This window comes from Fusarium phalaenopsidis, assembly GCF_050370095.1.
Source record: "Fusarium phalaenopsidis strain FUZ10S chromosome Unknown contig_32302, whole genome shotgun sequence".
NCBI lineage: Eukaryota > Fungi > Ascomycota > Sordariomycetes > Hypocreales > Nectriaceae > Fusarium > Fusarium phalaenopsidis.
In genome coordinates, this window is record NW_028145405.1 from 3,961,210 (window position 1) to 3,986,966 (window position 25,757).

General features: G+C 54.3%; 9 protein-coding genes across 9 annotated transcripts; 7 read left to right on the forward strand and 2 right to left on the reverse strand.

Annotated features, from left to right (window-relative positions):
* Nucleotides 1-11: 11 nt before the first annotated feature.
* Nucleotides 12-923, reverse strand: LRP88_08584 (P-loop containing nucleoside triphosphate hydrolase protein; the record flags this gene model as incomplete). The annotated part of the gene is made up of 3 exons (XM_083245087.1): nucleotides 12-374; nucleotides 427-630; nucleotides 681-923. 3 exons carry the CDS (start codon nucleotides 921-923, stop codon nucleotides 12-14), a joined length of 810 nt encoding a protein of 269 aa, XP_083099581.1.
* A 711-nt stretch (nucleotides 924-1,634) lies between these two features.
* LRP88_08585 (elongin C) lies at nucleotides 1,635-2,319 on the forward strand (the record flags this gene model as incomplete). Its single annotated transcript, XM_083245088.1, has 3 exons — nucleotides 1,635-1,804; nucleotides 2,097-2,237; nucleotides 2,298-2,319. 3 exons carry the CDS (start codon nucleotides 1,635-1,637, stop codon nucleotides 2,317-2,319), a joined length of 333 nt encoding a protein of 110 aa, XP_083099582.1.
* A 781-nt stretch (nucleotides 2,320-3,100) lies between these two features.
* On the forward strand, nucleotides 3,101-4,859 carry LRP88_08586 (RNA lariat debranching enzyme; the record flags this gene model as incomplete). Its single annotated transcript, XM_083245089.1, has 3 exons — nucleotides 3,101-3,154; nucleotides 3,211-3,312; nucleotides 3,375-4,859. The coding sequence occupies 3 exons, from the start codon at nucleotides 3,101-3,103 to the stop codon at nucleotides 4,857-4,859; spliced, it is 1,641 nt and encodes a 546-aa protein (XP_083099583.1).
* Nucleotides 4,860-5,720: 861 nt separating this feature from the next.
* On the forward strand, nucleotides 5,721-6,682 carry LRP88_08587 (Mob1/phocein; the record flags this gene model as incomplete). Its single annotated transcript, XM_083245090.1, has 4 exons — nucleotides 5,721-6,054; nucleotides 6,114-6,207; nucleotides 6,258-6,391; nucleotides 6,441-6,682. The coding sequence occupies 4 exons, from the start codon at nucleotides 5,721-5,723 to the stop codon at nucleotides 6,680-6,682; spliced, it is 804 nt and encodes a 267-aa protein (XP_083099584.1).
* Nucleotides 6,683-7,149: 467 nt separating this feature from the next.
* On the forward strand, nucleotides 7,150-8,189 carry LRP88_08588 (ATP synthase delta subunit family protein; the record flags this gene model as incomplete). Its single annotated transcript, XM_083245091.1, has 4 exons — nucleotides 7,150-7,314; nucleotides 7,478-7,789; nucleotides 7,923-8,015; nucleotides 8,076-8,189. The coding sequence occupies 4 exons, from the start codon at nucleotides 7,150-7,152 to the stop codon at nucleotides 8,187-8,189; spliced, it is 684 nt and encodes a 227-aa protein (XP_083099585.1).
* Nucleotides 8,190-8,853: 664 nt separating this feature from the next.
* Nucleotides 8,854-12,372, reverse strand: LRP88_08589 (Six-hairpin glycosidase-like protein; the record flags this gene model as incomplete). Its single annotated transcript, XM_083245092.1, has 8 exons — nucleotides 8,854-9,193; nucleotides 9,252-10,496; nucleotides 10,554-11,013; nucleotides 11,069-11,696; nucleotides 11,815-11,911; nucleotides 11,965-12,082; nucleotides 12,141-12,179; nucleotides 12,282-12,372. The coding sequence occupies 8 exons, from the start codon at nucleotides 12,370-12,372 to the stop codon at nucleotides 8,854-8,856; spliced, it is 3,018 nt and encodes a 1,005-aa protein (XP_083099586.1).
* Nucleotides 12,373-14,963: 2,591 nt separating this feature from the next.
* On the forward strand, nucleotides 14,964-16,160 carry LRP88_08590 (Decaprenyl diphosphate synthase-like protein; the record flags this gene model as incomplete). Its single annotated transcript, XM_083245093.1, has 3 exons — nucleotides 14,964-15,185; nucleotides 15,239-15,498; nucleotides 15,551-16,160. 3 exons carry the CDS (start codon nucleotides 14,964-14,966, stop codon nucleotides 16,158-16,160), a joined length of 1,092 nt encoding a protein of 363 aa, XP_083099587.1.
* Nucleotides 16,161-16,999: 839 nt separating this feature from the next.
* On the forward strand, nucleotides 17,000-19,177 carry LRP88_08591 (uncharacterized protein; the record flags this gene model as incomplete). The annotated part of the gene is made up of 3 exons (XM_083245094.1): nucleotides 17,000-18,180; nucleotides 18,234-19,054; nucleotides 19,110-19,177. The coding sequence occupies 3 exons, from the start codon at nucleotides 17,000-17,002 to the stop codon at nucleotides 19,175-19,177; spliced, it is 2,070 nt and encodes a 689-aa protein (XP_083099588.1).
* A 4,482-nt stretch (nucleotides 19,178-23,659) lies between these two features.
* Nucleotides 23,660-25,535, forward strand: LRP88_08592 (uncharacterized protein; the record flags this gene model as incomplete). The annotated part of the gene is made up of 2 exons (XM_083245095.1): nucleotides 23,660-24,092; nucleotides 24,193-25,535. The coding sequence occupies 2 exons, from the start codon at nucleotides 23,660-23,662 to the stop codon at nucleotides 25,533-25,535; spliced, it is 1,776 nt and encodes a 591-aa protein (XP_083099589.1).
* Nucleotides 25,536-25,757: the final 222 nt, after the last annotated feature.

Genomic DNA, 25,757 nt, shown 5'->3' on the forward strand with positions numbered 1-25,757 from the left:
CCGTGGACGCCTTAGAGGAATTGACACTTTCTCTTCTTCCTCTTAACGGGTCCCGCCCCGGGAAGTGATGACCTCCCCTCGTTGGCAGAGCTCGAAGCCACTGCTGAAGCCTCAAGGGTTTTCCGGTCATTGGCCACGACAGTAAGAATGGCCTGCTCAAAGATCTCGTCGACTCCGCGCATCTCCTTACTGCTGCACTCCATGTACTGCGCACCCATCTTCTTGGCGACAGCCATACCCTGCTCGGTAGTGACTGGCGTAAGTCCTTGGGTCTTGAGCATGTCGATACATGTCTTCTTGTAGCGGAGATCTGACTTGAGTCCGACCAGAACAAGCGGCGTGTATGGGCAGAAGTGCAGAACCTCGGGGTACCACTGCGAAGACATGGTTAGTACTCTACTGACATCCAAGAGAGGGGATTCTTACCTTATCGAGCACATTGTCTATCGAGTTGGGGCAGTCAATGGCAAAGCATACAAAGATGAGGTCGGTCTCGGGGTATGAGAGCGGTCGGAGACGGTCATATTCTTCTTGGCCTGCAGTATCCCACAATGCAAGTTCCACCGTCTTACCGGTGGGCGGATGGATAGGGTAGGTGATGTAGTTCTCAAAGACGGTCGGCACATATTTCTAGGAGCGGTCAGCATTCGTTTTGAGGCGAACGAGAAGGTGTCGCTTACCTCTGGGAAATACCCTTGACTGTAACTGATAAGAAGACAGGTCTTGCCGCAACCACCATCGCCGACAACCACAATCTTCTTGGAGTAGGTGGGAGCCTCTGTGACGTGAGTCGCTGCCGACTCGCGGCCCGTCGACGAGCTCATAGTGGTGCTGACGGTGCCCTCGCTGGAGCGGGTGCGCTGTTGACGTCGGGGCTGCTCGAGGGTGTCGTAGTAAGAGTTGCGATAGTAGGATGATGCCATGCTTGGGCGCAAGGCGGTCACTCAGAGGGTTGGCGGTGGAGATTTGTCTCAGCCGTCAACCTCGTGGCCTGGCCGGCGGAGATTGAAAAAGTCGGCCAGACGATGTGCGTCGTCTCGTCTGCGCAGAAAGGCTGCAGAGGCAGGATACAAGAATAGAATCGACTGTGTTCGTCGTAGCGATGCGGGGTGGAAGGGAATCGACCGATGAGATAAACGTGAGATGTAGAGATGTGTATGATAAGGTGATGGATGGCCTTTAGACGAGGGCGACTGAGAGGCAAAACAGCTCTTGAGGATCGCGGATGCTCGAGTCGAGTTGTGGTGAGTTGGAGATGTGATGTCTGCTGCAAGTTTGGACTGGCTGCGCAGGTCAAACGAGCGGAAGGACTATGGGAGTCAAGTCTCAAGTGTGGCTTTGTTGCGCCCCAAGTTACCCGAGTAAACATGTTGACGGGGCAACTGCGGAAAGCTGAAGCAGCGCCAAACTTTCCACTAGCATCGGATGTCAGAGTGACGAGAAGAGAGTCGAGGCCCGTGCACGTGCCCAACCGAAAAATTTCCCATGTGGCTGGGGCTTATCGCGCCCGTGATTCGTCCAGACGCGTTCTCGTAAATGCACTTCTCTCACAAATCCTTCTGCAAGGGGCTTCTTCTTTCTTTTCCTTCCACATCACAACTACCGGCAACATCTCAGGACAACCGTCAGTCAGCATGGACTTTCCAGAGCCCAGCAAGTACATCACCCTCGTCTCTGGCGATGGCTTCGAGTTTGTCGTCCTGCGCAAGGCCGCCCTCGTCAGCCCCATCATCAAAGGCATGCTCGACGTGAGGAGTCAGTTCGCCGAGGCTCAAGATGCCCGGTGCGTCTTCCAAGAGATGAGGTAGGTCGATGCCATCAACGTGCTGGCCATGTTTGTTCAACCGCCTCTTCCAACCCCGGTCTTCCCGAGTCCTTGGATGGCCTCAGCCGTGGCCATGGCTTGCTCTGTGGATTGATGACAAAATTCACGACACGTTCCTGACAGAACGATTGAGGTATTTCTCGGTCGGGCTGGCTGATTGCTCACTACACTTGACCTGACCACAACCGCACCCGGCCTCATCTGCGCTCATCTTTTGCTGGCTGCATCCTGAACTGGAAGAGCAAGACGCTGATGAATGGTGGAATCGCAGCGCCATGGTATTGGACAAGGTCGTCGAGTACTTTCACTACTGGTACCGTTACCGCGACAGCGAGGATGTTCCCGACATGGACATCCCGGTCGAGCTCTGCCTTGAGCTGTTGGCCGCAGCAGATTACCTGGGCCTGGACCAGTATGCAGCCCAGCCGTGCGCACTGCTCCAGTGGGATGCATTGATACTAATTTCGGCTAGGGCAAACATGAGCTTGAAGTGAAGAATTTTCTTCACGTCAGATTCTGCGGACTTGACTTTTCTACCCTTTTCTTTGCTCTACACATCTGCACCTCGCATTGTTGGCCAGGGCTACAATTTCGGAGTTGGGGAGTTGGGTAAGGATACAGATGACTTTGCTACACTGCGGACGAGATCCTGCGGCACATTCGAGAGGCAATATCGATGCTATTACGAATAATGATGATGAACTCACATTCAAGACATGCTTTGAAGACTCACCCAAGGCAACACAGGCGTGACACGACAATCCCATTTCAGCATATGCGTTCTTCTCTTCTACTCCTCCGTGGGTCGAACGTCTATTAGAGATGGAAGATGGAAGTATCCCTCTCACTCTGCGTGACTCAGTTGACGCATTGAGCTTTCGCTTTTTCTGAAGGGCAACATTTCTTTGACGTGACTCTGATTTTGTCGTAATTCCGTAATCTACCTACGTATGGTATCATGGAGGATGTGCCATTCCCTTGATCTCGTAGTGTGTGTAGAGAGTCCAGTGCGTACCTATGCTGTCTTAATATGTTCTATTGGTCAATAAAGCTTCTCTGCCACTAGTTCTCTCCATTCCTTCCCTCCAGCTTGATCTCTAATGCCTAATCAGTTTTGCTGTCAAGCACATGGCATGTAAATTTAGAAGCAATTTCTCTTTTGGAAGGTTGGCTTGGTGTCACGTTGCCAGAGACCGTTCTGCCGTAAATCGAAGACTCCTCTACGTGACCGCTAGCTCGCAAGTTCCCAACTCCAAATACTTCAGAAAACGCAAAATGGCAGCCAACACATTCGAGACGCAGGGCGTCCGTGTTGCGGTTGAAGGCTGCGTGAGTGCTCTTGATGATTCATTTGTTGACCGGGATGAACATTGACCAGCTCCAAGGGCCACGGCACACTCGATGCCATCTACGCCTCTGTCGCCGAGTCGTGCAAGCATCGCGGGTGGGATGGCATTGATGTCCTCATTATCGGCGGCGACTTTCAGGTATTTTGGCTCTCGATATGAACCCCGTTGCTCTCTAGGCACATGCTCACTACTCACCACAGTCTGTTCGGAATGCTGCAGACTTGAGCATCATGTCTTGTCCTGTCAAGTATCGCCACCTCGGAGACTTTCCCAAGTACTACTCTGGAGAATGTAAAGCTCCTTATCTGACCATATTCATTGCTGGCAACCATGAAGCCAGCTCGCATCTATGGGAGCTCTACTATGGTGGCTGGGTCGCGCCCAACATATACTATTTGGGCGCCGCCAACGTCTTGCGTCTCGGTCCACTGCGCATTGCTGGTCTCTCTGGCATTTGGAAGGGCTTTGACTATCGCAAGCCGCACCACGAGCGGCTGCCCTTCAACCAAGACGATGTTAAGTCATGGTACCACGTCCGTGAGTTTGATGTTCGCAAACTACTACAGGTGCGAACGCAGGTGGATGTCGGTCTCAGTCACGACTGGCCGCGCGCTATCGAGAAGCATGGTGACCAGGAGTGGTTGTTCAGGAAGAAGCGGGATTTCCGCCAAGAGTCAAAAGATGGCACGCTCGGAAGTGTCGCCGCAGAGTACGTCATGGACCGCCTACGACCGCCCTACTGGTTCTCTGCCCATCTGCACGTCAAGTTCGGTGCCCTCAAGACCTATGAAGATGCGGAAGTGCCTGCACCAGAGCCAAGCAAGGAACCAACTGCTTCTGAGCCTGTGGCGGCCGCGGAAACGAATCCTGACGAGATCGACTTGGACTTGGACGACGATGATGGGGATGAGGCCAAACTAGAGGCAAAGCAGGAGACCAAGGAGGGTGAACCCAAAGAGAAGGAGGTAGCGGAAGAGTCCAATGCGGTATCTGATGAGCTGAGGGCACAACTCCCTGCATCTTTTGCTCGTCCGCAACCAAAGAAGACACCTGGCCAACCAGTGCCCCCTGGCATCACCAACAAGCAGGTCCGGTTCCTTGCTCTAGACAAGTGCTTGCCCGGACGACACTTTTTGCAACTCTGCGAGATTCAGCCCTTCAAATCGGAGACGAGCTCTGAGTATCCTCCGGCTAAGGAATCACCTCGATATCGGCTGCAGTATGACCCAGAATGGCTTGCAATCACTCGCGTCTTTCACAATTCTCTTGTCATTGGAGATCGAAACGCCCAGACACCACCTGATTTGGGCGAAGAGCAGTACCTACCGCTCATCGAAGCTGAACAAAAATGGGTGGAAGACAACATCGTCAAGCCTGGCAAGCTAGATGTACCGTACAATTTTGAGATTACCGCTCCACCATATGTCGCCGGGACCCCAGAAATCGTCCACGAGCAGCCGGAGGAATATACCAGCCCACAAACTGTTGCTTTCTGTGGGCTGCTCGGAATCACCAACAAATGGAACGCGAGCCAGGAGGAGAGGCAAGAAAGAAGAGCTCAAGGCCCCGCCGAGTCAGAGAGACGCTCGTTTGGCGGGGGCAGAGGTTCCGGTCATGGTAGAGGCCGAGGAGGTGGTCGAGGGCGAGGAAGGGGTCGGGGAAGAGGTCATAGGGGCAGATGGTAATTGTGAGGGCCCATACTTGATCAAACGGAATGCTTGCTCAACCCAGGCTCGGCCAGATGTGATGGAGGGTGTCCATAGGCTTCTACCTGATTCAGTGCTGATTCCCGGGATCTATGGGTCAGCAGAGCCAAGGTGATCAAAGAACGAGCATACAGACTCTTGTATGTACCTCTGATTTTTAATAGAGGTTGTTGGAGCAGTAATAATGCAGCCTTGGTGTTGTCTTAGAGACATCTCCATCCAAGTTGCGCCCTCAACACTACTTTGCTCAGGTAGCCACTCCAGCCTGATTGCTTTACAGCGCAGGCTTGTTTAATGTGACCATCCAACCCAACAGAAACATACCCCCTGTTAGTCTCTTTCAATAAAACCGAGCGTAAACAACCATTCTCCAGATTGATTTACCGGGTTGACACCCTGAGGTATGACGGTGGTGGGGTATGAGCTCCGTAGCAACGGCACCAATCAGGAAATGGGGTAAACAACGGCTGGCGACCCAATCCTCTTCCCTCCACTACCTACGCCATCATTATCGTTCCGCCCGCCTTTGATATTCAGCCTCTTCGAACACCGACGCGAAACTCAAAACCTCCAGCAGTCATACTCCTGCATATACGTACATAAAAGAAACGAGACAAAAGCCTCTTTGTCTCATCAGCCTCTGCTCATCTTGTTCGCCTCCCCTCGTCGTCTCGAATGTCCCGCCGATTGCCCCGCTAACCGCTGGAATGAAGCAGAAACAGCAGCAGCATCGCATCTCTCCAAAACCTCGACTCGGTCGTCGATTGCCCGCCATGGCTCAAGCTTTCTTGACCACCGTGTTAGTAGTACCCATCGAATGAACCATCCATCGTCATCATCATGGCTTCGCCGCACACCGCCAACATGTTCCGCTACCTGAGCCCCAAGTCCCTGTCGACGATGCACCAGATGGAGACGACCATCATCCCCGTTTCCATCGCCTCAGACCCCGTACCGCCGCCCGCGGTGGCCGAAGTGACGATTGCTGACTCGGAGACCGTCATCGATAGGAACCAACGGACGAGGAACCAGTTCCGCCCGCGCGTGGGCAAGGGCGGATCGGCTAGTTACCAGCTTCGGCAGTATGCCGAGGTGACGCTCGGCGGCGGCAGCCTGCGCAAGGTTGTCAAGCTCCCAGAGGGCGAGGACGAGAACGAGTGGTTGGCTGTCAACAGTGAGTTTGGACGAGCATGCGCCCTGCAGCGAGATGGCGGGCTAATGAGGAACTGTTAGTGGTGGACTTTTACAACCAGATCAACCTTCTCTACGGGGCCATCACCGAGTTTTGCTCGCCGCAGTCATGCCCAGAGATGAAGGCCACCGATGAGTACGACTTTCCACGCATATAACATCATGGCAGAAGCTGATCGCATCCAGGTTTGAGTACCTCTGGCAGGACAACGAAAACTACAAGCGCCCAACCAAGATGCCAGCTCCAGCATACATTGAGCAGCTCATGACATGGGTGCAGTCCAACATTGACAACGAACAGGTCCTGCCCAGCAAGATTGGTAGCTACAATTGTGTCCTTTAGCTTGGCTACATCACTGACATCCCCAGGCGTCCCATTCCCCAAGTCATTTCCGGCGCTGGTCCGCCAGATCTTCAAGCGCATGTACCGTGTCTACGCGCACATCTACTGCCACCACTACCCCGTGATCCGCGAGCTGGGTCTGGAGCCTCACCTCAACACGAGCTTCAAGCAGTACGTGCTCTTTGTGGACGAGCACAGCTTGGCGAGTGGGAGGGATTACTGGGGTCCCCTTGGGGACCTGGTGGACAGCATGTTGAAGAGCGACTAGGAGAAGCTTGATCGCTAGACGGGCCGGGTATTTGCGTGAGTGCGTCAAGGTTAGCATCCAGGAGTTTTTGGGCGTTCGGTTTAGGACTTGGAGGGGCTAGGGAGCTGCTTAAGTTGTACGATCATGATCAGAGTAAAGGGCACGAGTTTAGATGACGGTTTGTCCTTGACAAAAGGAGACTTCCTCTAATGAACACAGCTTCAGGTACGGAACCTGAATCACTACAGGAAGAAAGTGACTTGTGCAATTATCTTCTTTGCTTTGTCTGTTGTTAGTGTCTTGTAGGTGTCAAGCCAAGAATACCAAGTCGTGTTATGTAATCGAAAGTGGATGCCTGACACCCGCCCAGGCATCCAACGCCCGAAAATTGCCGAGAAGCAACAACCTCCAAGTTATCGAGCTCGACGACCCGAAACTCCATCACTCCCTTGACCCCAATTCCATCGACCTCGCCCTCACCCGCCGCCATGTTCTCGCGACAAGTCCTCCGCACCGTCCGGGCCGCTGCTCCCCAGCGCGCCGCTGCTCTCCGCGTCGCCGTCCCCGTCCGATCCTTCGCCGCCGCGGCTACCAGCGAGGTCAAGCCCCCCGTGTCCGTCTTCGGCGTCGATGGCACCTATGCCACTGCTCTGGTAAACAGCAACACCACTCCCCCTCCCCGGGCCTCGCGGGGGTCGTCACCGGTCGACAGCGTCTCCTCCGAACCCAATTGGCATCGTGATGCCCCGCGATGCGTCCCCGGCCGGGCCAATGGATCGCGCCGTCGCTGACAAGAATTTTTTTGCGTCAATTTAGTACACTGCCGCCGTCAAGACCTCGAGCCTCGATCCCACCGCCGCTGCCCTCTCCAACCTCGGCGCCCTCCTTGAGAAGGACACCAAGCTGGCCGCCATCCTCTCGGCCCCTACCCTGACCGAGGCCGACAAGAAGGCCATCATTGAGGAGCTCGCCAAGAAGGCCGGCTCCGGCAACGAGACCGTCAAGAACTTCCTCGAGACCCTCGCCGAGAACAACCGACTGGGTCTCCTGCCCGGCGTCTGCGACAAGTTCGCCACCATCATCTCTGCCGCCCGCGGCGAGGTCGAGGTCACCGTCACCAGCGCCCAGGTACGTTTGGATATTGGATGAGAGGGAGGGGAGCTCCGAGGGAGCAATAGCAATCGGCTTATATCGGGAATACGACGCCAATTGATGGACTTGTGGACGGATTGATGGAGCATTGAGCTGACATCGGCTCTAGCCTCTCGATAAGCGAACCCTCAACCGATTGGAGTCTGCCGTCTCCAAGTCGGCCTACATCAGCCAGGGCCAGAAGCTCAAGGTCACCAACTCTGTACGTCACCAATTGGACCTCGACAAGCCACCCAGGCCCCTAATAACTAACCTCACCCAGGTCAACCCCGACATTGTTGGCGGACTCGTCGTCGAGATCGGAGACCGAACCATCGACCTCAGCGTCTCGGCCCGCATCGCCAAGATGAACAAGCTCCTGACCGACTCCCTGTAAAACCACCCCTTCATAGTGTTAAACAAACCTGTTTAGTTGTCTCCTTTAAGCCCATCTCGTCGTCTCGTTTGGGCGTTCACCGGCCGGGCAACTCTCTCTCACCCTCCCCCTCCCGTGTTGCCCGCCGGCTTCTGGGCTTCCCCTCTTTCCGACCTCCCCCGACTTTTATTTACGTCTCCGGATGGGAGGGGAAAGAGTGTGTCGATGGAAAGAATAGTGTAGGAGGGTGTGAATAGGGCGTGCAATAAATGCAATTCCCCAATTGATCTGTTCAAAGTTCGTGATGTGATGTGTTGTTCTGGAAACTCATCCGAGGTCTGGTCGGAATTAGCGGAAGTACGAGCACCCTTGAGGAGCTCCATCATAAGCTCACAACGTCAAGGAGGTATTATGCAGTGAGATGATTCACAGTTTTTAAAGCGTTTGAGTCGAACTGTAAAAACGGCTCAAAAAGAGACATCATGATGCTCTTAGAAATGACAGTCTCACATAAGAACAGACTTCCATTTCAATGCTGGATAACATGTCTAAACCGCCGACTACAAACGAATTTCTACCAGTCCTACACGACATCTTCCCAAGGTCATGCTTTTTAGAACGCCCTATACCTTCCTTCTCTTAATAGCGCCGTCTATCTGCCCATTGCAGCAGTTACCTATGCTCTCTATGCCTTCGTTTCGTACTCGTCGTCGTGCTCATAGCCCTGAGCTCTCTCATCCTTGTACCTCTCGAGCTGGTCTGAAACATAGCTATGCATGTGAGCATCCGCCTCGGACCGTTCCTTGGCTCGCTCTGGGTCATCGTGGTGAATAGAGTTGGTCATGGAGCGAGCATCATCATCAAAATCACTACGAGCACCGATGGAGCGAGCCGTCGATGAGCGCCTGATGCGAGGCGTGCCACCGTGGTGAGGAACGCCGACACTTCGATGGAAAACGTCATCAAAGTAGTGGCTCATGGCGATAGATGGTGTACGAGGAGTGTGAGGAAGACGGCAGTTGACACTATATCTTGGTTAGCAATCTGACATATACTTGACAAGTCTTGTTCAACATAACATACCCAGTATCATGGATCATTCGAGCAATCAGACCAGTCCAGCCACATTGGTGGGTAGCGCCCAGGCCTCGCCCAGTGTCGCCGTCAAAGAACTCATGGAACCAGAGATAATCCTTCCAGTGCTCATCAAAGTCGAGACGGTCATCGCCACCGTTGATGCTGCGCCTACCATCATCTGTACGGGCGAACAGATGCTGCAGGCGGTGCTGAATCTCTTCAGACACCTTGCCTAGATGCATGTAGTCGCCACTGCCCGTCGGGCATTCAACCTGGAAGTCGGGTCCGTAAAACAGGAAGAAGCGCTGTAGAGACTCAACCAGCAAGAAGTTGACGCACAGCCAGATAGGGCCTCTCCAGTTGCTGTTGCCACCAAACAGACCGCTGTCGGAATCTCCTGGCACGTATCCAACACAGAACTTTTGTCCGTTGACATCCATCGAGAAGGGGTTCTCCTTGTGGAACTTGGAAAGAGATCGGATGCCGTGGTCGCTGAAGAATTCATCTTCATCGAGCATTCGCTTAAGGATCTTCTCCAGCCTGTCCTTGCTAACAATGGACAGCAAGATTCTGTTCCCCTTTCCTCGCTTCCGAATACTGGCCATATTTCGTTCAGCCAGATCACATCGGTTCTCAATGAACCAGTCAACCCGCTTCTTGAATGACGGGAGCCTGTTAATCAGCTCTGGCTCCAGAGTGATGGTCGCATACAGTGGGATCAGACCCACGAGCGATCGAACGGGCAGCTGCTGGATCCAGGGGCCGCCCCAAGAGATGGCATCATAGTAGAAGCCATCCTCCTCGTTCCAAAGAGATTTTTCATCCTTGTGGCCTGTTCGGAAGGTCATCGCATCACTAATGAAGATGAAGTGCTCAAAGAACTTGGATGCAATGTCCTCATAGATGCGTCGGTGCTTGGCCAGCTCGAGTGCAATATTGAGCATGGACAGACAGTAGAAAGCCATCCATCCTGTGCTGTCAGCCTGCTCAAGGACACCTCCGGTGGGCAAGGGCTCAGATCGGTTGAACAAGCCAATGTTGTCAAGGCCTAGGAAGCCTCCTTCAAACACATTCTTGCCGTCAGCATCCTTACGGTTCACCCACCAGGTGAAGTTAAGGAGAAGCTTCTGGAACACACGCTCCAGGAAGTCAAGATCTTGGCGGCCATACATCTTCCGCTCGATCTTGAAAGTTCTAAATGTGGCCCAGGCGTGCACTGGGGGGTTCACATCGCCAAAGTTCCACTCGTAACTAACAGATGACTTCAGTAACCATCTCCGGAACATTTACAAGCAAGGGTCAACTTACGCCGGAAGCTGTCCGTTGGGGTGACAGTACCACTCTCGGGTGAACAAGTCAAGCTGCTTCTTGGCGAAATCGGGGTCGATCATGGCCAGCGGGATGCAGTGAAAGGCGCTGTCCCACGCAGCAAAGAAGGGATACTCCCATGAGTCAGGCATTGACAGAATGTCGTCGCAATGCATGTGCTTCCACGCTGAGTTTCTGATGTCTTTCCGCGAAGCCGGGGGAGGAGGCATCGTGGGATCACCGTTCGCCCAATGGTCCCAGATGAAATGATAGTGCTGCTTGGTCCACATCATGCCAGAGAAGGCCTGTCTTTGGATGTTTCGCAGGTCGTCTGCCATGGGAAGAGGGCTGAGTCTGTAGTAGAACTCGTCCGCCTCTTCCCTGCGGCTCTCGATCACATCGTCGAACTCTTCCTCGTCCAGGTAGGTATCGTCTCTTCTTGTGAAGCGGAAACGAACGACTAAAGTATAGCTTAGCCAAATAGCCTTCGAAGCTCCATGCACCAAAGTACTTACCAGCACATTCACCGGGGTTGACACCACCGTCCTCATTAAAGTTGAACCAAGCAGCGCATTTGGTACCTGTCTTGGCAGGGTTGACGGCATCCTTCTCGCCATCGACAATGTACCTGTGGAAAGCATCCTTCACATATGGCTGCTTATTCTCCTGGTCGTACAGAGCCTTGAAATTCGTGTCGTTCTCGGTGAACATGAACTGGGGCATCACATCGTCGCCGCTCGAGCCAACACCAGGCGATGGGGAGCAAAGGAAGTAACGCTCTCCCAGGTTCCAGTGGTTGGACTTGGCGGCGTTCTCGTCGACAGATTTAATCGAAGGCTTCTTGTCCTCAGGCTCTCGACCCCAGCTCCAAGTGTTGCGGAACCACACTTGAGGAATGATATGAAGCGGTGCAGGGTCGGGGCCTCGGTTCCATGCGGTAACTCGAAACAGGATCTCATCGGGGTCGTCGGTTTCTTTGGCGGTTTCGATGAAGATGTCCCAGTACCTATCCTCGTCAAACACGCCAGTGTCGATAATCTGGTACTCCTTGTCTTCCTTTCCTCTGCGGGCGTTCTCGTCGATCAGGTCTTTGTAGGGGAACTTTTTCTGAGGGTACTTGTAGAGAAACTTCATGTACGAATGCTATCATGGCAAGTCAGTATGATAGTGGGTCTCGAGTCTAGGGGTTATTACGGTCTGCAGAGCGAGTTAGCATGAGGTCACTGTGGAATAACCAGTGAGGCTTGAGCTGGAAACTGACTGGAGTGTTATCGACGTGGAAATGGGCTTCCTTGACACTTTCTCCGTGGTTGCCCTGTGGGTTGGAGAGGCCAAAGAGACGTTCCTTGAGAAAGTCGCTAAAAACTTGTCAGCACTCATGACGGGGGTTAATTGGCGTCATTGGACGAACTCTTCCTCATTCCAGAAGCTAAATCCAATGTTTTGGTAGCCGTGAGTGTCGCAGACACCAGCAATGCCATCTTCACCCCATCGGAAAGCTCGCGATCGGGCATGGTCGTGAGGGAAGTCTAGCGCAATATGTTAGAGAGTGGCGGTGATTCTCGAGGTTTGTGAAGCTGCACGTACGGCTCCAGGCATCTCCATCAGGGCTGTAATCCTCTCGGACTGCGGGTTGGTTAGCAATTGGCTTATCATGGGCAGCATGAGCCAGGGTGTGCCGCGTTTGTCACATGCCTGTCGCCCACTGTCTCTCAGCAACGTAAGGACCCCATTTCTTCCAGTACTTGGTGCGGTCGCGGTCCTCCTTGAGACGTCTCTCTTCCTCAGTGAGGTACTCGTGGCCGTCATGAACAACCATGGCGCAATCTGAAGCTTTGCTTGACGAGAGAGCTCCAAGCACGGGCGACGCAGGCGACGATCGGCGAGGGGTAGCAACGATTGCTTAGGTGGGGGAGGACGAGGTCAATTGGAACGAGTGGGGGGAGAGAAGAGGGGAAGGAGCAAAGTAGGGGCAAGAGGACGAGTCGTGAGATGATGTCGTTAGGTGAAGCTTCCCAGGAGGAGAGAGAAGGATAGGGAAGAAAGGAGGAAGAGAAGAGAGAGGAGGGAAAAACAACTTTCAACGAGGGCGAGACAAGACGGGATCGATGATGGTGGGTAGGACCCGAACATGACAGTCCCGTCGCGGTTGTGCCTGAGGCTTGAGCTTAGCAGCTCCGGTCTGAACCAAGTGCGTAGCTTCCCTCTTTGTTCCTGGTTTGTTGTTGGTCTCGGTGCTCTACTTTTTTTCTACGATAGCACATGGCTGCTGACGAATGGCGCATCACGGTTGAGCTGGCCGATGAGAACGGCGGCCGCTGTGTGCCCTCGGCTGCAGCGCGCTTTGATGCTACTGGATACATGGGTTCATGTCTCTGGATAGCAATGCTTGCAGCAGAGTGACATCGATGGCAACACTTGGGCAACAAACGGCTAGTCATGGACATGGCTCCCAAACTCCACCAAGAACACCATCATCGGTGGCCCCTCGGCGTGCCCAGGACCAACTGCAGGCCAGAGGAAACGACAAGAGACGGTCAACATGAATGGTGGTCCGGGGCCAAGTCTCCGCTGGAACGCTCCATGAGTGGGAACATTACTGTTGCCTTAGACGGCATTACACAGCAGCTTACACGAGAGTTATGAAGCACTTGCTCTGGAGACGGTTTGCGCATACCGGTGAGCGACAGCGGCTCCAGCCTCCCCGGCCGAGAATTGTTGTGGCGTTTTCAGACTTGGATTGCGCTAAAACAGCTGCGGCTTTCGTTGCAGCAATGACGTCTTTGAGCGTTGAGAGTCGGGTGTTGGTGGTCTCGATCAAGGAAGGTTCGGGACCTTACCGTCTCACAAGTTTGAGAAAAACTCGACCTTGACCATTCTCTTTGTGGCAGTATTTCCAACGGCCAGTCCAACGGTGCCTAGCATAGCATCCTATCTGATCTATTGCCTCAAATCGAGAGAGCGACTAGTTTTTGGTGACGAATTGACCTCTCCAAGTTCTTCCCTTAACCCACCCAGCAACCGGGTTTAAATATCCATCAATTTACACATGCCACCATACCATGGGTTTTGCATGAAACCTCGATGAGGGCTCCTACATACGGATTACATATTGGATGGCCAGCTGGAACTTGGTATCACTCGAGTCTTCAGAACCAGGACAACTACCCTGCAACCCCGAATTGCCGGGGATGGACACCGTGGACACCCAATATGGAGCCCATGCTCATCCACTCTTCAAAGGTAAAAAGAAGGATAAAAGAACGGGCCTCCTTCGTTCATCACTGGATTATCGAAATGCGATGAACTACTGCCACCTAATCCTGGCTTCTCTGAGTCCCAATGGCCGAACGAGGATGATGCTTGTATAGCTTCTCAAACCGAGCAACTCGTTGTCGTCACCAGGTGGCGCAATCAGACACTAAATACCCAATGCGGCTGTACGATCAAGTTATGGGAAATACTCGAAAGTGAATATCGGAACCTTCCAATGCGATATCCGACCAATTTCATTCAGCCATGCTTGGCTGGTCTCTTGGTGGCATGGATCCAACGTGGATCCACGGATAGAGGCTTACCGAACCTCACATCGACAAAGCCAGGTTCCAGGACAATAAACTGACATGGCAACATCCAATTCACATGTCAAACTCGGAAAACAATGCTCCAGGAGATATATATTTCCCCAGGCAATGCCAAATGGATCAGCCGCTGCGAGTGAGCTCTTTCGCGAGCCCCTGGTAGGGATTGTACCAACATCGAGCCACTGGATCCTCATATAGCCAGCAGCTCGAGGTCACACCCTCGTCAAACACCCCGATCCTTGCTCGGATCTCACCACAATCGATTGCATCAAAGCTCCTTCTGGCCTCGTAGCTCAGCTGCTTGCCCAGGACGCCGAGATCCAGGCGTCGTCATAACGCCTCGGCTGCTCCAAGATAATGACGATAGGTTGTTGCGCAGCGTGCTTATTGGCCCGGGCTCACCCTTGCGCCAAGCTCCCACCCTCCAGTGCCAGGCACAAAAAGCTAAGGCAACGTCGCCGTTCTTTCCATCTGAGTGTCCCAGTGCTTAACGCCTCGCCTCAACAAGCCCCATCCCCATCGTCAGATGCCAGCTCCGCCACTATAGCTTCGTGGCTTACTTGTCAACACTCGTCGTCACGTCTCTGATCTTCGCCTCCGACAATCGTTTGTTTCCCTATTTCAGTTTTCGAGATTCCCATCAGCCATGCGACTTTGATTCCATAACTATTTCGACTTTGCATAATATTTATCCCTTCTCGTCCAACTTTAGAGTCGCGCTCTTACCGACCGTCCACACGACACGTTCGCCATCTCGTCCAATTTTTTTCCCTTTTCAATACCCCGTACACCAACCACAGACCTCGATAATACAACTATCTCCACCATGTCCGACGCTATATCTTCCTTTCTCCGGAAAGTCATTATTGAGTCTCCTCCCGGAGAATGGGCTATGCGCCAGCTTCGCGAGCTTCTCATCGGTGCCCTGAAGCAAGGCCCTATCCCCCAACATGTGTCCTTCGAGATGGACGGAAACCGGCGGTATGCTCGAAGCCACCGAATGGAGACGGTAGAGGGTCATCATCATGGATTTGAGGCCCTGGCTAGGGCATGTACCGCCTGTCCTGTACTCTTGTGTGAATACTAACCTGGTGTACTTAGATTATGGAGATTTGCTACAAGTGCGGCGTGAAAGTCGTCACAGTTTACGCCTTCAGTATCGAGAACTATAACCGCCCGAAATACGAGGTCGAGGGTCTTATGCAGCTGGCCAAGGTCAAGCTGGAACAGTTGACCAACTACGGTCACATTCTCGATCGTTACGGTGCCCGTGTCCGCGTCCTGGGCCAGCGCGAAATGATTCGAGCCGATGTTTTGGAGGTTGTTGACAAGGCTGTCGCGAGAACCAAGCACAACAACAAGTTGGTTTTGCATCTTCAAGGAAGCATTGAACGAGAACTAACGCATGGGCAGGGCCGTATTGAACATTTGCTTCCCCTACACATCGAGAGCTGAGATGACCACCGCAGTCAGATCAACAGTGCAAGAGTTCCTTGCTCCCACTCCTCCCCGAAGCACCCCATTCTCTCCTTCTCGTATTAGGCAAAAGATCCTGTCGCGCCAGCTGGATGGCCGCGAAGGCTTGCCTACGATCCCCGATGTTCTGCCCGAGGACTCGGAGCCTTTGGATGGCGATGATGCCAAGAAAGACAGTGATGGGGATTCGTCATCGCCCACACTGCACCCGGACTCACCCCCACCTCGCATCAGGGCGAGAAACAGCGCAGCCAGCCTCTCTGGCCTGCCAAACCCCGAGACGATCACAGCCGAGACGCTCGACAAGCACATGTACACAGCAAGCGACCCCCCTCTAGATATCTTTGTTCGAACCAGCGGAGTGGAACGCCTCAGCGATTTTATGCTCTGGCAGTGCCATCAGGACACTCAGATCTTTTTCATTGATACGCTGTGGCCCGACTTTGATCTCCACGACTTCATCTGGATCTTGTTGGAGTGGCAGTGGCGGCAGAAGCAGAAGGACCGCGAAGAGGCGCCGGTCCGGGCGGTAACTGTTACGGCGTGATGTGTTTCGATAGACTGGAAGTAGTGATACCCCGAGGTTCATGGAAACAAGAAATCCCTTTCTTTTTCATTTATTTATGGCAGAGTCTTTTGGTTTTCTGGCGCGGGATTGAGACCTTTTGTGTGTATATATAGCTATGCAGTTTGGGGTGCTCTGAGATGGGTATTAGGTCTGCGATCAGATGCAATATATTGCAATACACTGCACATTCAAGAATATCCCTAGTTGGAAGAACATGTTGTCTCAAAGAGAATCACATATGAGCCTTTTACCCATCCAATTACTGGGCTGACGGCACAATTTGCACATCTCTCACTCAACTGACCTGAAGAGCTGGTTGGTTTCGAGCCTATGACGATATTCCTGTCCACGCGCACCCTTATCAGATAAGAAAAAAACATCCGAGGCCGGGAGGTGGTTTCTCCGGATTTGCAGCGCCCGCGTGGTGCAGCTGAGGCCCTGGTTGGGGCGCCTGGCGCCTGAGGCCGACGTGGACCTGTGAGTCGGGGGTGCCAGTGCAGACGGGAGGTACCTGTCGTACTTACTCTTGGACTCCCGCCGCGGCATTCGCTTTCTGAAGCCTTCAAATGGAAAACAAGATCTGCACCTTCGCGTCTCTTCTTCCCAAGCTCATATTCCCCTCATATGGCATTTGACACATAATGACCTAAACTCTTTTTACATCTGGTCGATTTAACTGTTACTCACCTCATCACTCCCTCTCGTCGCCTTCGCACCAGGCACATACCCAATCTTTCTGTCGCCAGCCAGTCCGTCCCGCCGCTTGAGCTGGTAGACCCGATCGCCTCAATCCTCGCATCCTACCCGCGTCGCCTACGATGAAGTCGGCCAAGGCGTCTCCGGCGGAGAGCCTGTCGCAACGCCGGTCGCAGCCAGTCCGCCAGGCTCGGACGAACCCTTCTCGAAGCACCGCGACTATGGGTCGCTCTGGTGCTGGTAGAGACTCGATCGGCGGCGGCGACCAGCCCATCGACATCTTCCCAGCGATCACCCACTTCGCCGACTGCGTCACCGCCCTCCCCAAGGAGCTGGTTCGCCATTTCACTCTTCTCAAGGAAGTCGATGCCAAACTTTTTGCGCCCGAGGAGCAGCTCTTTCGACTTGTCGCCGCCGCCGCTAATGCTCCCCTCCCCGAGCCACGCACGAACAATGAGGCCTCGAGCGGAATTGCCCCAGCCTCCGCGCCCATGAGCGCTCAGAATAGCTCGAGCGGCATCGCAATCAACAACGCCCTCCAGCCCATACCGTCGGTCGACGAATCCCACAAGGACCTGGTCTTTGACCCCTCCAACCTTCCTCGCCGCCACCTCTTCCGCCAGACCGCCGTCAAGATCCAAGAAATGCTGGTTTCGCTCGAAGAAAAGAACCACGTTATATCAACTGCCAACGAGGCACTGCAAGCCCAGCTTGCTCGTATCGAAGACGTCTGGCCACACCTAGAGAACGAATTCAGCGAAGAGGCCAAATGGGGAAGCGATATCCACTGGGCGTATCCTGAGAATCGCCTTGCGAGATCACATGTTGACCGTACACGGCGCGATGGCGCCGCAGCCATCTCTGCTGCAGCACAGGCTTTGGCCGAAGAGGCAGCCGCTAGAAGCGATGCCCGAAAGCAAGCCGTGCAGGCCAAGAAGAACTCGAGAAACCACAACAATCACGCTAATCATAATGCCCACCACGACTCCGAAGCGGACGATCACGACGGTAAACATAAGGCCGAGAGTACCAAGAAGACGGCCAAGTCTCGCAAGACGGCCGAGAGCGCCAATGTTGGCCTGGGCATCTCTACGGCAGCAGCCAACAACGGCAACCCGCCTCAGAAACGACGCAAGGTGGAAAAGACAACCAACGGGGCCGCGACAACGGAACGCGCCATGAGCACCGTCTTCGGGACCGCCGCACCAAAGCCGAAGACCGCGAGTCCGAGGGCAACGCCTGCTCCTGAAGCGCCCAAGAAGAGAAAGGCGCTTCCCTCAGGGAGCGGCCAGTCTAAGAAGAGGTATGTTCTATCCATCCCCACTACCATGCTAGAATCTAACGCCGTGATCTCAGTAAGAATGGAGTCGCCGGCATGTCACCAGCAGTCAATTCGTCGCCCGTCATCACAGAGCTTCCCGAGCCGAAGATTGCTCCTGTTCGAGCTTCGCCAGCGCCCGTGATTACGCCAAACCCAGCCCCAACACGCGCACGACAAAACTCAATACAATCCGCAAATGTTGAAAGTACCAAGGCACGACCGACATCATCAGCGTCTAACAAGCCTAATGGGAAACCTGCTGGCACGCCGGATCCTGGGACACAGCCAACCAATTGGCCTCGAAACGGTGCTGATACAAACGCTGTCAAGGAGCCCAGTGTGCCTATCAAGACGGAAAGCTCCAAGAAAGACACCGAGCGGACAGAGGTTGTTGCTCCTGCTCCGCCACCGACGACGACCAGCAGCAAGAAGGAGACCAAGACGGACGAGAACGAACGTAAGAGCGAATCGGTACCACCAGCGCCGCAGAGCGTGACAGTCACAACCAAGAGTGGAAGGGCCAGTAAGCCGTCAACACCGGCATTGGCGACATTCCAGGAAGCGGCTCAATCGCGGTCGCGGTCGTCGAGAAACAATGACGCAGCTGGTGCTAAGAAGAGCCAGAAGAAGGTTGCTCCCACGATCCACGCAGCGGTTGCTCAGTTGGCAGACGAAGACACAAACAGCAGCATGCAGGGCGACGAGGATGACGCAGACATTGACGCAGACGAGCCGACCTATTGCTATTGCAATGGTGTCAGTTACGGTGAGATGGTAGCGTGCGATGCGGATGAATGCCCGCGTGAGTGGTTCCACCTCGAGTGTGTTGGACTCAAGGTCGCACCAGGATCCAAAGGTGAGTTGCCGAGTGCACGTTTGTAACGGATGAATAGATGGCTAATGGAGTGTAGCAAAATGGTATTGCGAAGACTGCAAGGAGCGCCTCAAAATGGGAGGCAAGAAGACGACCAGCCGGTAGGTCAGGCGACGCCCAGCACCATGAGTCACGGACAAGTCACGATGGCCTCGTCGAGGGATCGACGATTGGTTCTGGAATGGATTACACAGCCGGTAGAATGGATCCATGTATAGGTACTACAAGCACACAACGGCGTTTTTTTTTTTTTTTTTTTTTTTGGGAGGGAGGCGGACGCGGTCATACAGCACCCGTCTTGATTTGGCATGTTCAGCCGGCCGGGCAGAGGGTTCGGCGGAGTTTCATCTTGTCGACTTTTTCTCTGAATGCGAGGAGGTGTGAAGGAGGATGTGTCGATTCGTTGTCTGTTCTATAGAAAGCGGCATAGTCGAGCGTGGAGATGCCAATGGTTGATCATACACGGGTTTACCGAAATGCGGGGGAAATGAGGAGGGTCCTTACGAGATGAAGGCACCATTGGATCTAGCCAATAGAGGCACATGTTCGAAATGGTATTAGTGAGGGATGAGAGGTGGAAAAGAAGAAAAAACAAAAAGTCACGATGCTCAAATTTGTTGTTGTGTGGTTGTTTGCTGTGTTGTGGTGTTGTAGAAGCGGGCCGTCGGAGCTTGACACGAATTCGAGGGAGGGGTCTTGAGTGTCACGAGAACCAAGCTTGGGCCGCTAAGAGCAAAGTGTTAGGTAATGAGACCCGAGTTCTGGGGCTGGGCGTCCGGAGGAGAAAGGGGAAGACAAGAGGCATTGGCCAACGAGACGATGGCGATTCGAAGCTGTGGCAGCGGGAGGTTTGTGCTAAGATTTCTGGGCTCCGGGAGGTGCGTAGCCATGATGCGAGAGCTCGGACGGTTTGTCTCTGGTTCCTGCACTTGCCTAGGTTGTTGAGGGGGCCCATGTACATCTGGGCCCTGCGTCTTGTTGAGAAAGAGGAGAAACGGGTAGAGCAGAGAGAACTAAGCTAAGGTTGGAAGCTAAGGTGAGGGACGTTCCAGGACAAGAGACTAGAAGCAAAAGCACGTCACACGGAGCGGAGAAGAAAGCTGAACCCCGGAAGTTCGGAGAGGGCGTTGCTGTATGCGTGAGTGTGAGTGTGTGTGTGCGAGATTCGGGGAGGCGAAAAAAGGGAAGTGACAAGTCTAGAAAAAGCAGCAGCAGGCAGCCTATGACGTTTTGGAAAATCCGGGGTAAAAATGGTTCTGGCTCGTTGTCAATGGTCGATGCTTTTTTCTGCCCTGGCCTGGCCTTTGGTGATAGGGCCCGGGGGGTGCGGGTTGTTGCACGGCGCTTGCGCGAGGGCCGCGCTCCGGAGCCGCTGGCGCGGAAGCTCACGTTATCACTTCAGGTCTCTCTCAACCTGCTGTGCTGTAGTAAAGCTGGCTGTGCATGCGGCATTCGACGTCGGGGGTTCCTCTGGTCTCAACATCGTGGCACCGAGTTTCGCAAATGATCGTAACGGCCCCCCTATTCTAGCCGGGTCACGAAGTCGAGGTCATGTGGTCACGGTGCTCGGCGTCATCAAACCGCCCTGTCCCAGGGGGTTAACTTCACGGTGAAGCGACCTAGCGAGCACTCGCTCTAGCAGATGAGGCGCTGCACATCCCCCAGTATCACCCAAAGAAGCAAACTCGACCCTGCGAATCCAATTTACAGCACACCGTAAGTAGGGAGAAGCCGGGTTTGCTGGTCAACCTAAGCCAGGCACTATATGGGGCACGTGCTGGATGCTGAATCGCATGTTAGATGCGCCGTTTCGGGATGCGAGTCGTACTATGGGATATCGTATGGTAGAGGTCCCAGCTCTCGCAGCATCTCTCTCCTTTGTCCTGCTTGTCTATGCATGATGGCCTTCCGGAGTATTATCGCACAATGGCAGGTTTGGGTGGATGGGAGGGAGCAGGCAGAACCCTCTCAAACTCCGCCCATCAGTAATAAGTGCCGTCTCGTCTGTGTTAGTGTTAGCGGCGCCCCCGGCGGCCGGCTTTGCTTCGCCTTCTTTTTTTACTACTCCTCGGCGGCTGGAGTCGGTGTCGTTTCGCCGTGTGTCGGTCTCGGCCTGGCGTGTTTAAGCTCGAGTTGGCGCTTGCAAACTAGGGCCGGACGAAACGGGGTGCCGGTAGCGATATCGCCCACCGGGAGCGAGATGACGGTTGGTGATTGACTCGAAAACAACCCCTTTGGGGGAATCTGGGGGTCCTAGCTCTTCAAGGGACCGGCTTCGCTGCCGGTCCTCGAAGGAAAAAAAGAGGGGGCCGTGATTCTGTTTACTCATTTCTCCCGTTGTTCTACTTGTTCTACTGTCCTTCCCGTCATGTCCGGCGGCTAGGACGGAGTTTGTAATGGTGTTGCTCATGGGACTCGGCATTGCGGCGCTGATCATGATCGGGGCGAGTTAAGTAAGCCGGTGAATTCGGCGTGGCTGGAGCGCGGGATGCGATGAAGACGCTCTCCTGTATGCAGTTGATTGAGGCATTGCATATTACAGCAGCCTCTCTGCAGGTTGCTATGCCTAGGCCAGCCGTTATCCGTCATTGTGATTTGGTTCTTGTATAAGCTTTCAGGGCTGCCTCAACTCTCCAAAAATACAGACACGGTGGTCAAACAAAGTGACAGCGCTGGCCCCCGGATGGCCATTGTCGAATGGCATGGCTTGAATTATGCCTTGGGCTTGGTACCTGGTCACGAGGATCTCGGCGGATCTGATGAAAAAGAGACCTAGGGCTTGCATCTTGCTTCTCCTCCTCTCACCCCCGCCTGGATCAGAGATGAATGAGGGGCTTCTGAATTTCCATTACTTACTTCCTGCAGCCATTACGTTACGTTACGCTTCTGCAGAGGAGCGAGTGCGTGTGCGAGCAAGCAACCAAGACGGGGGAAATGTCACCAAGGTCGTTCTGTCTCGGTATGAGCTTCCGATGGGGGAGGTGTCGTTGACAGAGACCCTTGTCGCGTCATCGGCCATCGGCCATTTGACCAGTACAAGCCGCAGTTGGCGGGAGCGGAGCGGGAGAGCGCGGCGGAGTGCAGTGTAGTAGTGTTGTACAAGGGGGGTGAGAATTGTCTAGGTTGCTGTTGTCGTCGTTGCTGTCCTGTGCTGTGCTTCGTATATACGACCAGGGAACGAAACCAAAGAGTGAGGCTGATGGTGCAACTGGGGAGAAAAGCACCTGATGCTCAGCGAGATTTGACCGTCTGGGATATTCGCTGGAGGAATTAGGATGGTTTCCAAGTGCAAAAAACTAGACAACGGGCAATTGTGGGAGGCGACGAGTTTTTTCTCTCTTGGCTTGCCTCGACGTCGTTCCCATTACCAAATCTTGACCTGTCCCGTCCAATGGAGCCTGCCCACCACCTCTTCAAGGCCGACCCGGCGCCAGCGGGAGTCAGTCGAATCTTTTCTTTGTCTGGAAAACTGAGCGGCAACGGCTTTTGGAGACTCAACCACCCACAGCCCAGGCTGGCGGCTCATGGCCTTGTATGGTCTGTCTTTCCATGCTATTGCCATGCCATGAGATAGATCATCATGGGGGGTTCCTTGCCACGGATGGCCGTGCTTTCAAGTCTCCTTTCGTCTTCTCTCCTCTCACTCCCCCATCGGTTCCAGTTCCAAGCCTTCCAGCCCTTCCCCGTGGTCGTGGTGTGTTGCTCACCTGACGGTCACGGCCCCGAAAGATCCAGTCCTCGATTTCCATTACCCAATATTGTGCGATCCTGAGCTAATGCCCCGTGCATGCCAACACGCTTTTTCGCCAACGTCCCTGGCAAAATACCCTGGCTGCTGGGCGTGGCTGGCCCCCCGGGTGGCGCTTCTTTTGCTCGTCGGTCGCTCAGGCCCGCCTTTGGTGTTTGGACCCTCTAACACCCTACCCTCGTCATGAGGGCTCCAGCAGAGGCTCCAGAAGGTGACTCTCGCCTCCGCCGGGGGTGGCTCCCCTCGTGGCTCGTGGAGTCGTGGCTCTAGCTCCGTGACACTTTATATCCAGGCCCCGAGCCCGATGCGCCTGGTCGCCCTCGTCTGTTCCCTTGTTTTCTGTTGTCAAGATTTTTCGACTCTTACAAGCCTAGACCTAGATCCTCATCTTGGAATCTCTCTCAACTACCGATCAACCTCACCCTCCGATATCGACAAACCCTTTCGTCATCGGGCCCCCCGCCTTGGTCCTCGCCTTTACTCTTACATAACCGTATAGCCTCCGGATCCGGTGGCTCATACTACGCCACCGCAGTTGCTCAACTATCAGCCTTTTTTATCCTCCGCCAACTTTTTGCCAGCCGTTGGGTTGGCCACCAACCAACACTCTCCGTGTGACTCGTTTCGCTGGACTCACGATCTTCGCTGAGAACAGGCGAAGCTCTTCGACGAACGCATCCACATTCTTAACCCTCGCTCCCGTCCTGATTCTTTTCCCGCCCTCTTCAGGGTCGGCCATTGCACTCTCCTCTCGTCTTTAGACTCGTATGGCCGTCCCGCTGAGCCCTACGCACCACGGGGTGCCTCACTTTGACCTTTCTGCCCTCCTCAAAGCAAAGATGTCTCGTCCCGACTCCCCCAACAGCAACAGCGACAAGACGGCCCGCTCGTCCTTCTCCTCCGTGAGGGAGAACGACGACGGCCTCGCGCAGACCTTTACACGGTCCAAGATTTCCTCCTACACTCAAGGGACGGAAGAGGTATTCGATGAATCACCCTCACCCTCCGTTGAGATTGCACAGCCGTCGTTCCAGGCTCCTCTGACGCAGCCTCACAGTCGGCTCCATGGGTTTTGGTTTCCTGCGGATAACTTCCGTGGTTGGAAGCAAATCCCCATCAAGGGCAAGGCCGCCAGCCGTAGCTGCGAGGACCTGCACAAGCTGTCCATGACATGGAGCTCTCCAGCCCCAGCTGTTCCCGTTCAGAAGGTCTCCCACCCTACTTACCAGACCGGAACCTCTCCTCTCGAGCGTCTCCCCAGCGAAGTCCTGGGTAAGTCAACTCAACTACCAGAATTGGGGGTCCTGGGTCCTCGCGCACCCCAGTCCCCTTGTTATTAAAGAGGGCCTGCGCACTGACATGTCGATCCTAGGTGCGATTATCGATCTTCTCGTCATCGAGATTCCTCCAAACGGCCTCACACCACGCAATGCTGATTTGATGGCCCTTCTCTTGACCTCGCGATCCATCCACGCCGCGACGCTCAACACTCTCTACCGTCATATCACGATCCCCCACTCGAGAATCTTCCGCAAGTTCCTGGCTACCATCACCGAGTACCCAGCGCTCGCCTCTATCGTGCGGCGGCTTGACTTTAGCCACTTTAACCCTTCCACCATCTTCTCTACCCAGAGCGAGAGAGCTCAGACTCGAAACCTGACTACCGAGACCTTGTTCAAATGTCTGGAGCTGACCCCATACCTGCAGGAGTTTCTGGCCCAGGAGTACATCGATGAGGATTTGGGACCCGAGGTGATCAAGAAGCTGTTCTTTGATATGCCCCGTCTCCGAGCCGTCGACTTCTGTGGCTGCTCCTCTCCCTACTTCAAGAACGCCTTTACGAGCCTGGTCCAGTCGTCGCCCTGGCCCGATTCTCTGACGCTTACTCGAGTTTCCTTCCACAAGTGCCTGAATTTGCCGGGCTCCGTCTTTGAGGCCATCCTGCCTCGGCTTGAAAAAGCTACGCACCTCGACCTTGCTGGAACTCGGGTGACCGACAAGGCGCTACAGAGTCTGCCTGAGACGGCGAGACTCACTCACCTGAACCTGGCCAAGTGCCGGGAGTTGTCTTCTGAGGTCGTTGTCAAGTTTATTACAACGCACCCTGCTATTATTCAGACGATCACCGTCCTCAGTCTCGCTACAAATGCGAGCAGCCACCTGCTGCTTGGGAAGGCTGATGTTGATGCCATCCTCCCTCGTCTGCCAGCCTCCATCCGTTCCCTGAGCCTGAAGGGAAGCAGGATGGATCCCTCGCAGATCCCTCTTCTCACTCCACTTGTCCAGCACTTGGAGGAGCTTGCCATCGGACGAGGTCTCGATCTCCGAGATATCCACCAGCTTCTCTACCAGGAGGGACAGTGGATCCCCCACTCCCTCCGATACCTCGATGTTTCTGACCTGGATACCATCATCGGAAGTGCTAGTGCGCTGCTGAACCCAGGGTCCGCCCCGCTGCATGTTATCGAACTCGAGGAGCGTGCATACGAACGAGCGGCCAAGGCGAAGAAGAACCTTGAACGGGTGGGGTGGACGCCGAAGGAATTTGGTAGCCGCTACTGGCTAGTCCGCATGAACTCGGACGGCACTACCATCGACAACGGCGCCCGGTGGTGGAAGCTGGGCGCTGAGAGCTGGGGTATGAGGAAGATCCCGGTAGCCGAGGCCGACGTCGGAGGCATGTACGGGACTTTCATGTTCGGCCGACGGCTGTAAGCGGCCGCCGAGGCTGATGCGCGGTTCAGCATCACGATTTGGATCTCTACTCTGTTCGATTTGACGGTGTTTCTGGCACGGATTTGAATGGCTGGGTTTTGGTTGCATCTTGATCAGATATCCGGGGCGTACAGCGTTGAGAATTAGCGGTAAAAGTTGAAGTCATTTTTGTGCGAAAGCGTTTTTGACACATGAAGATGACGATAGAGAAAAACCGCGGAT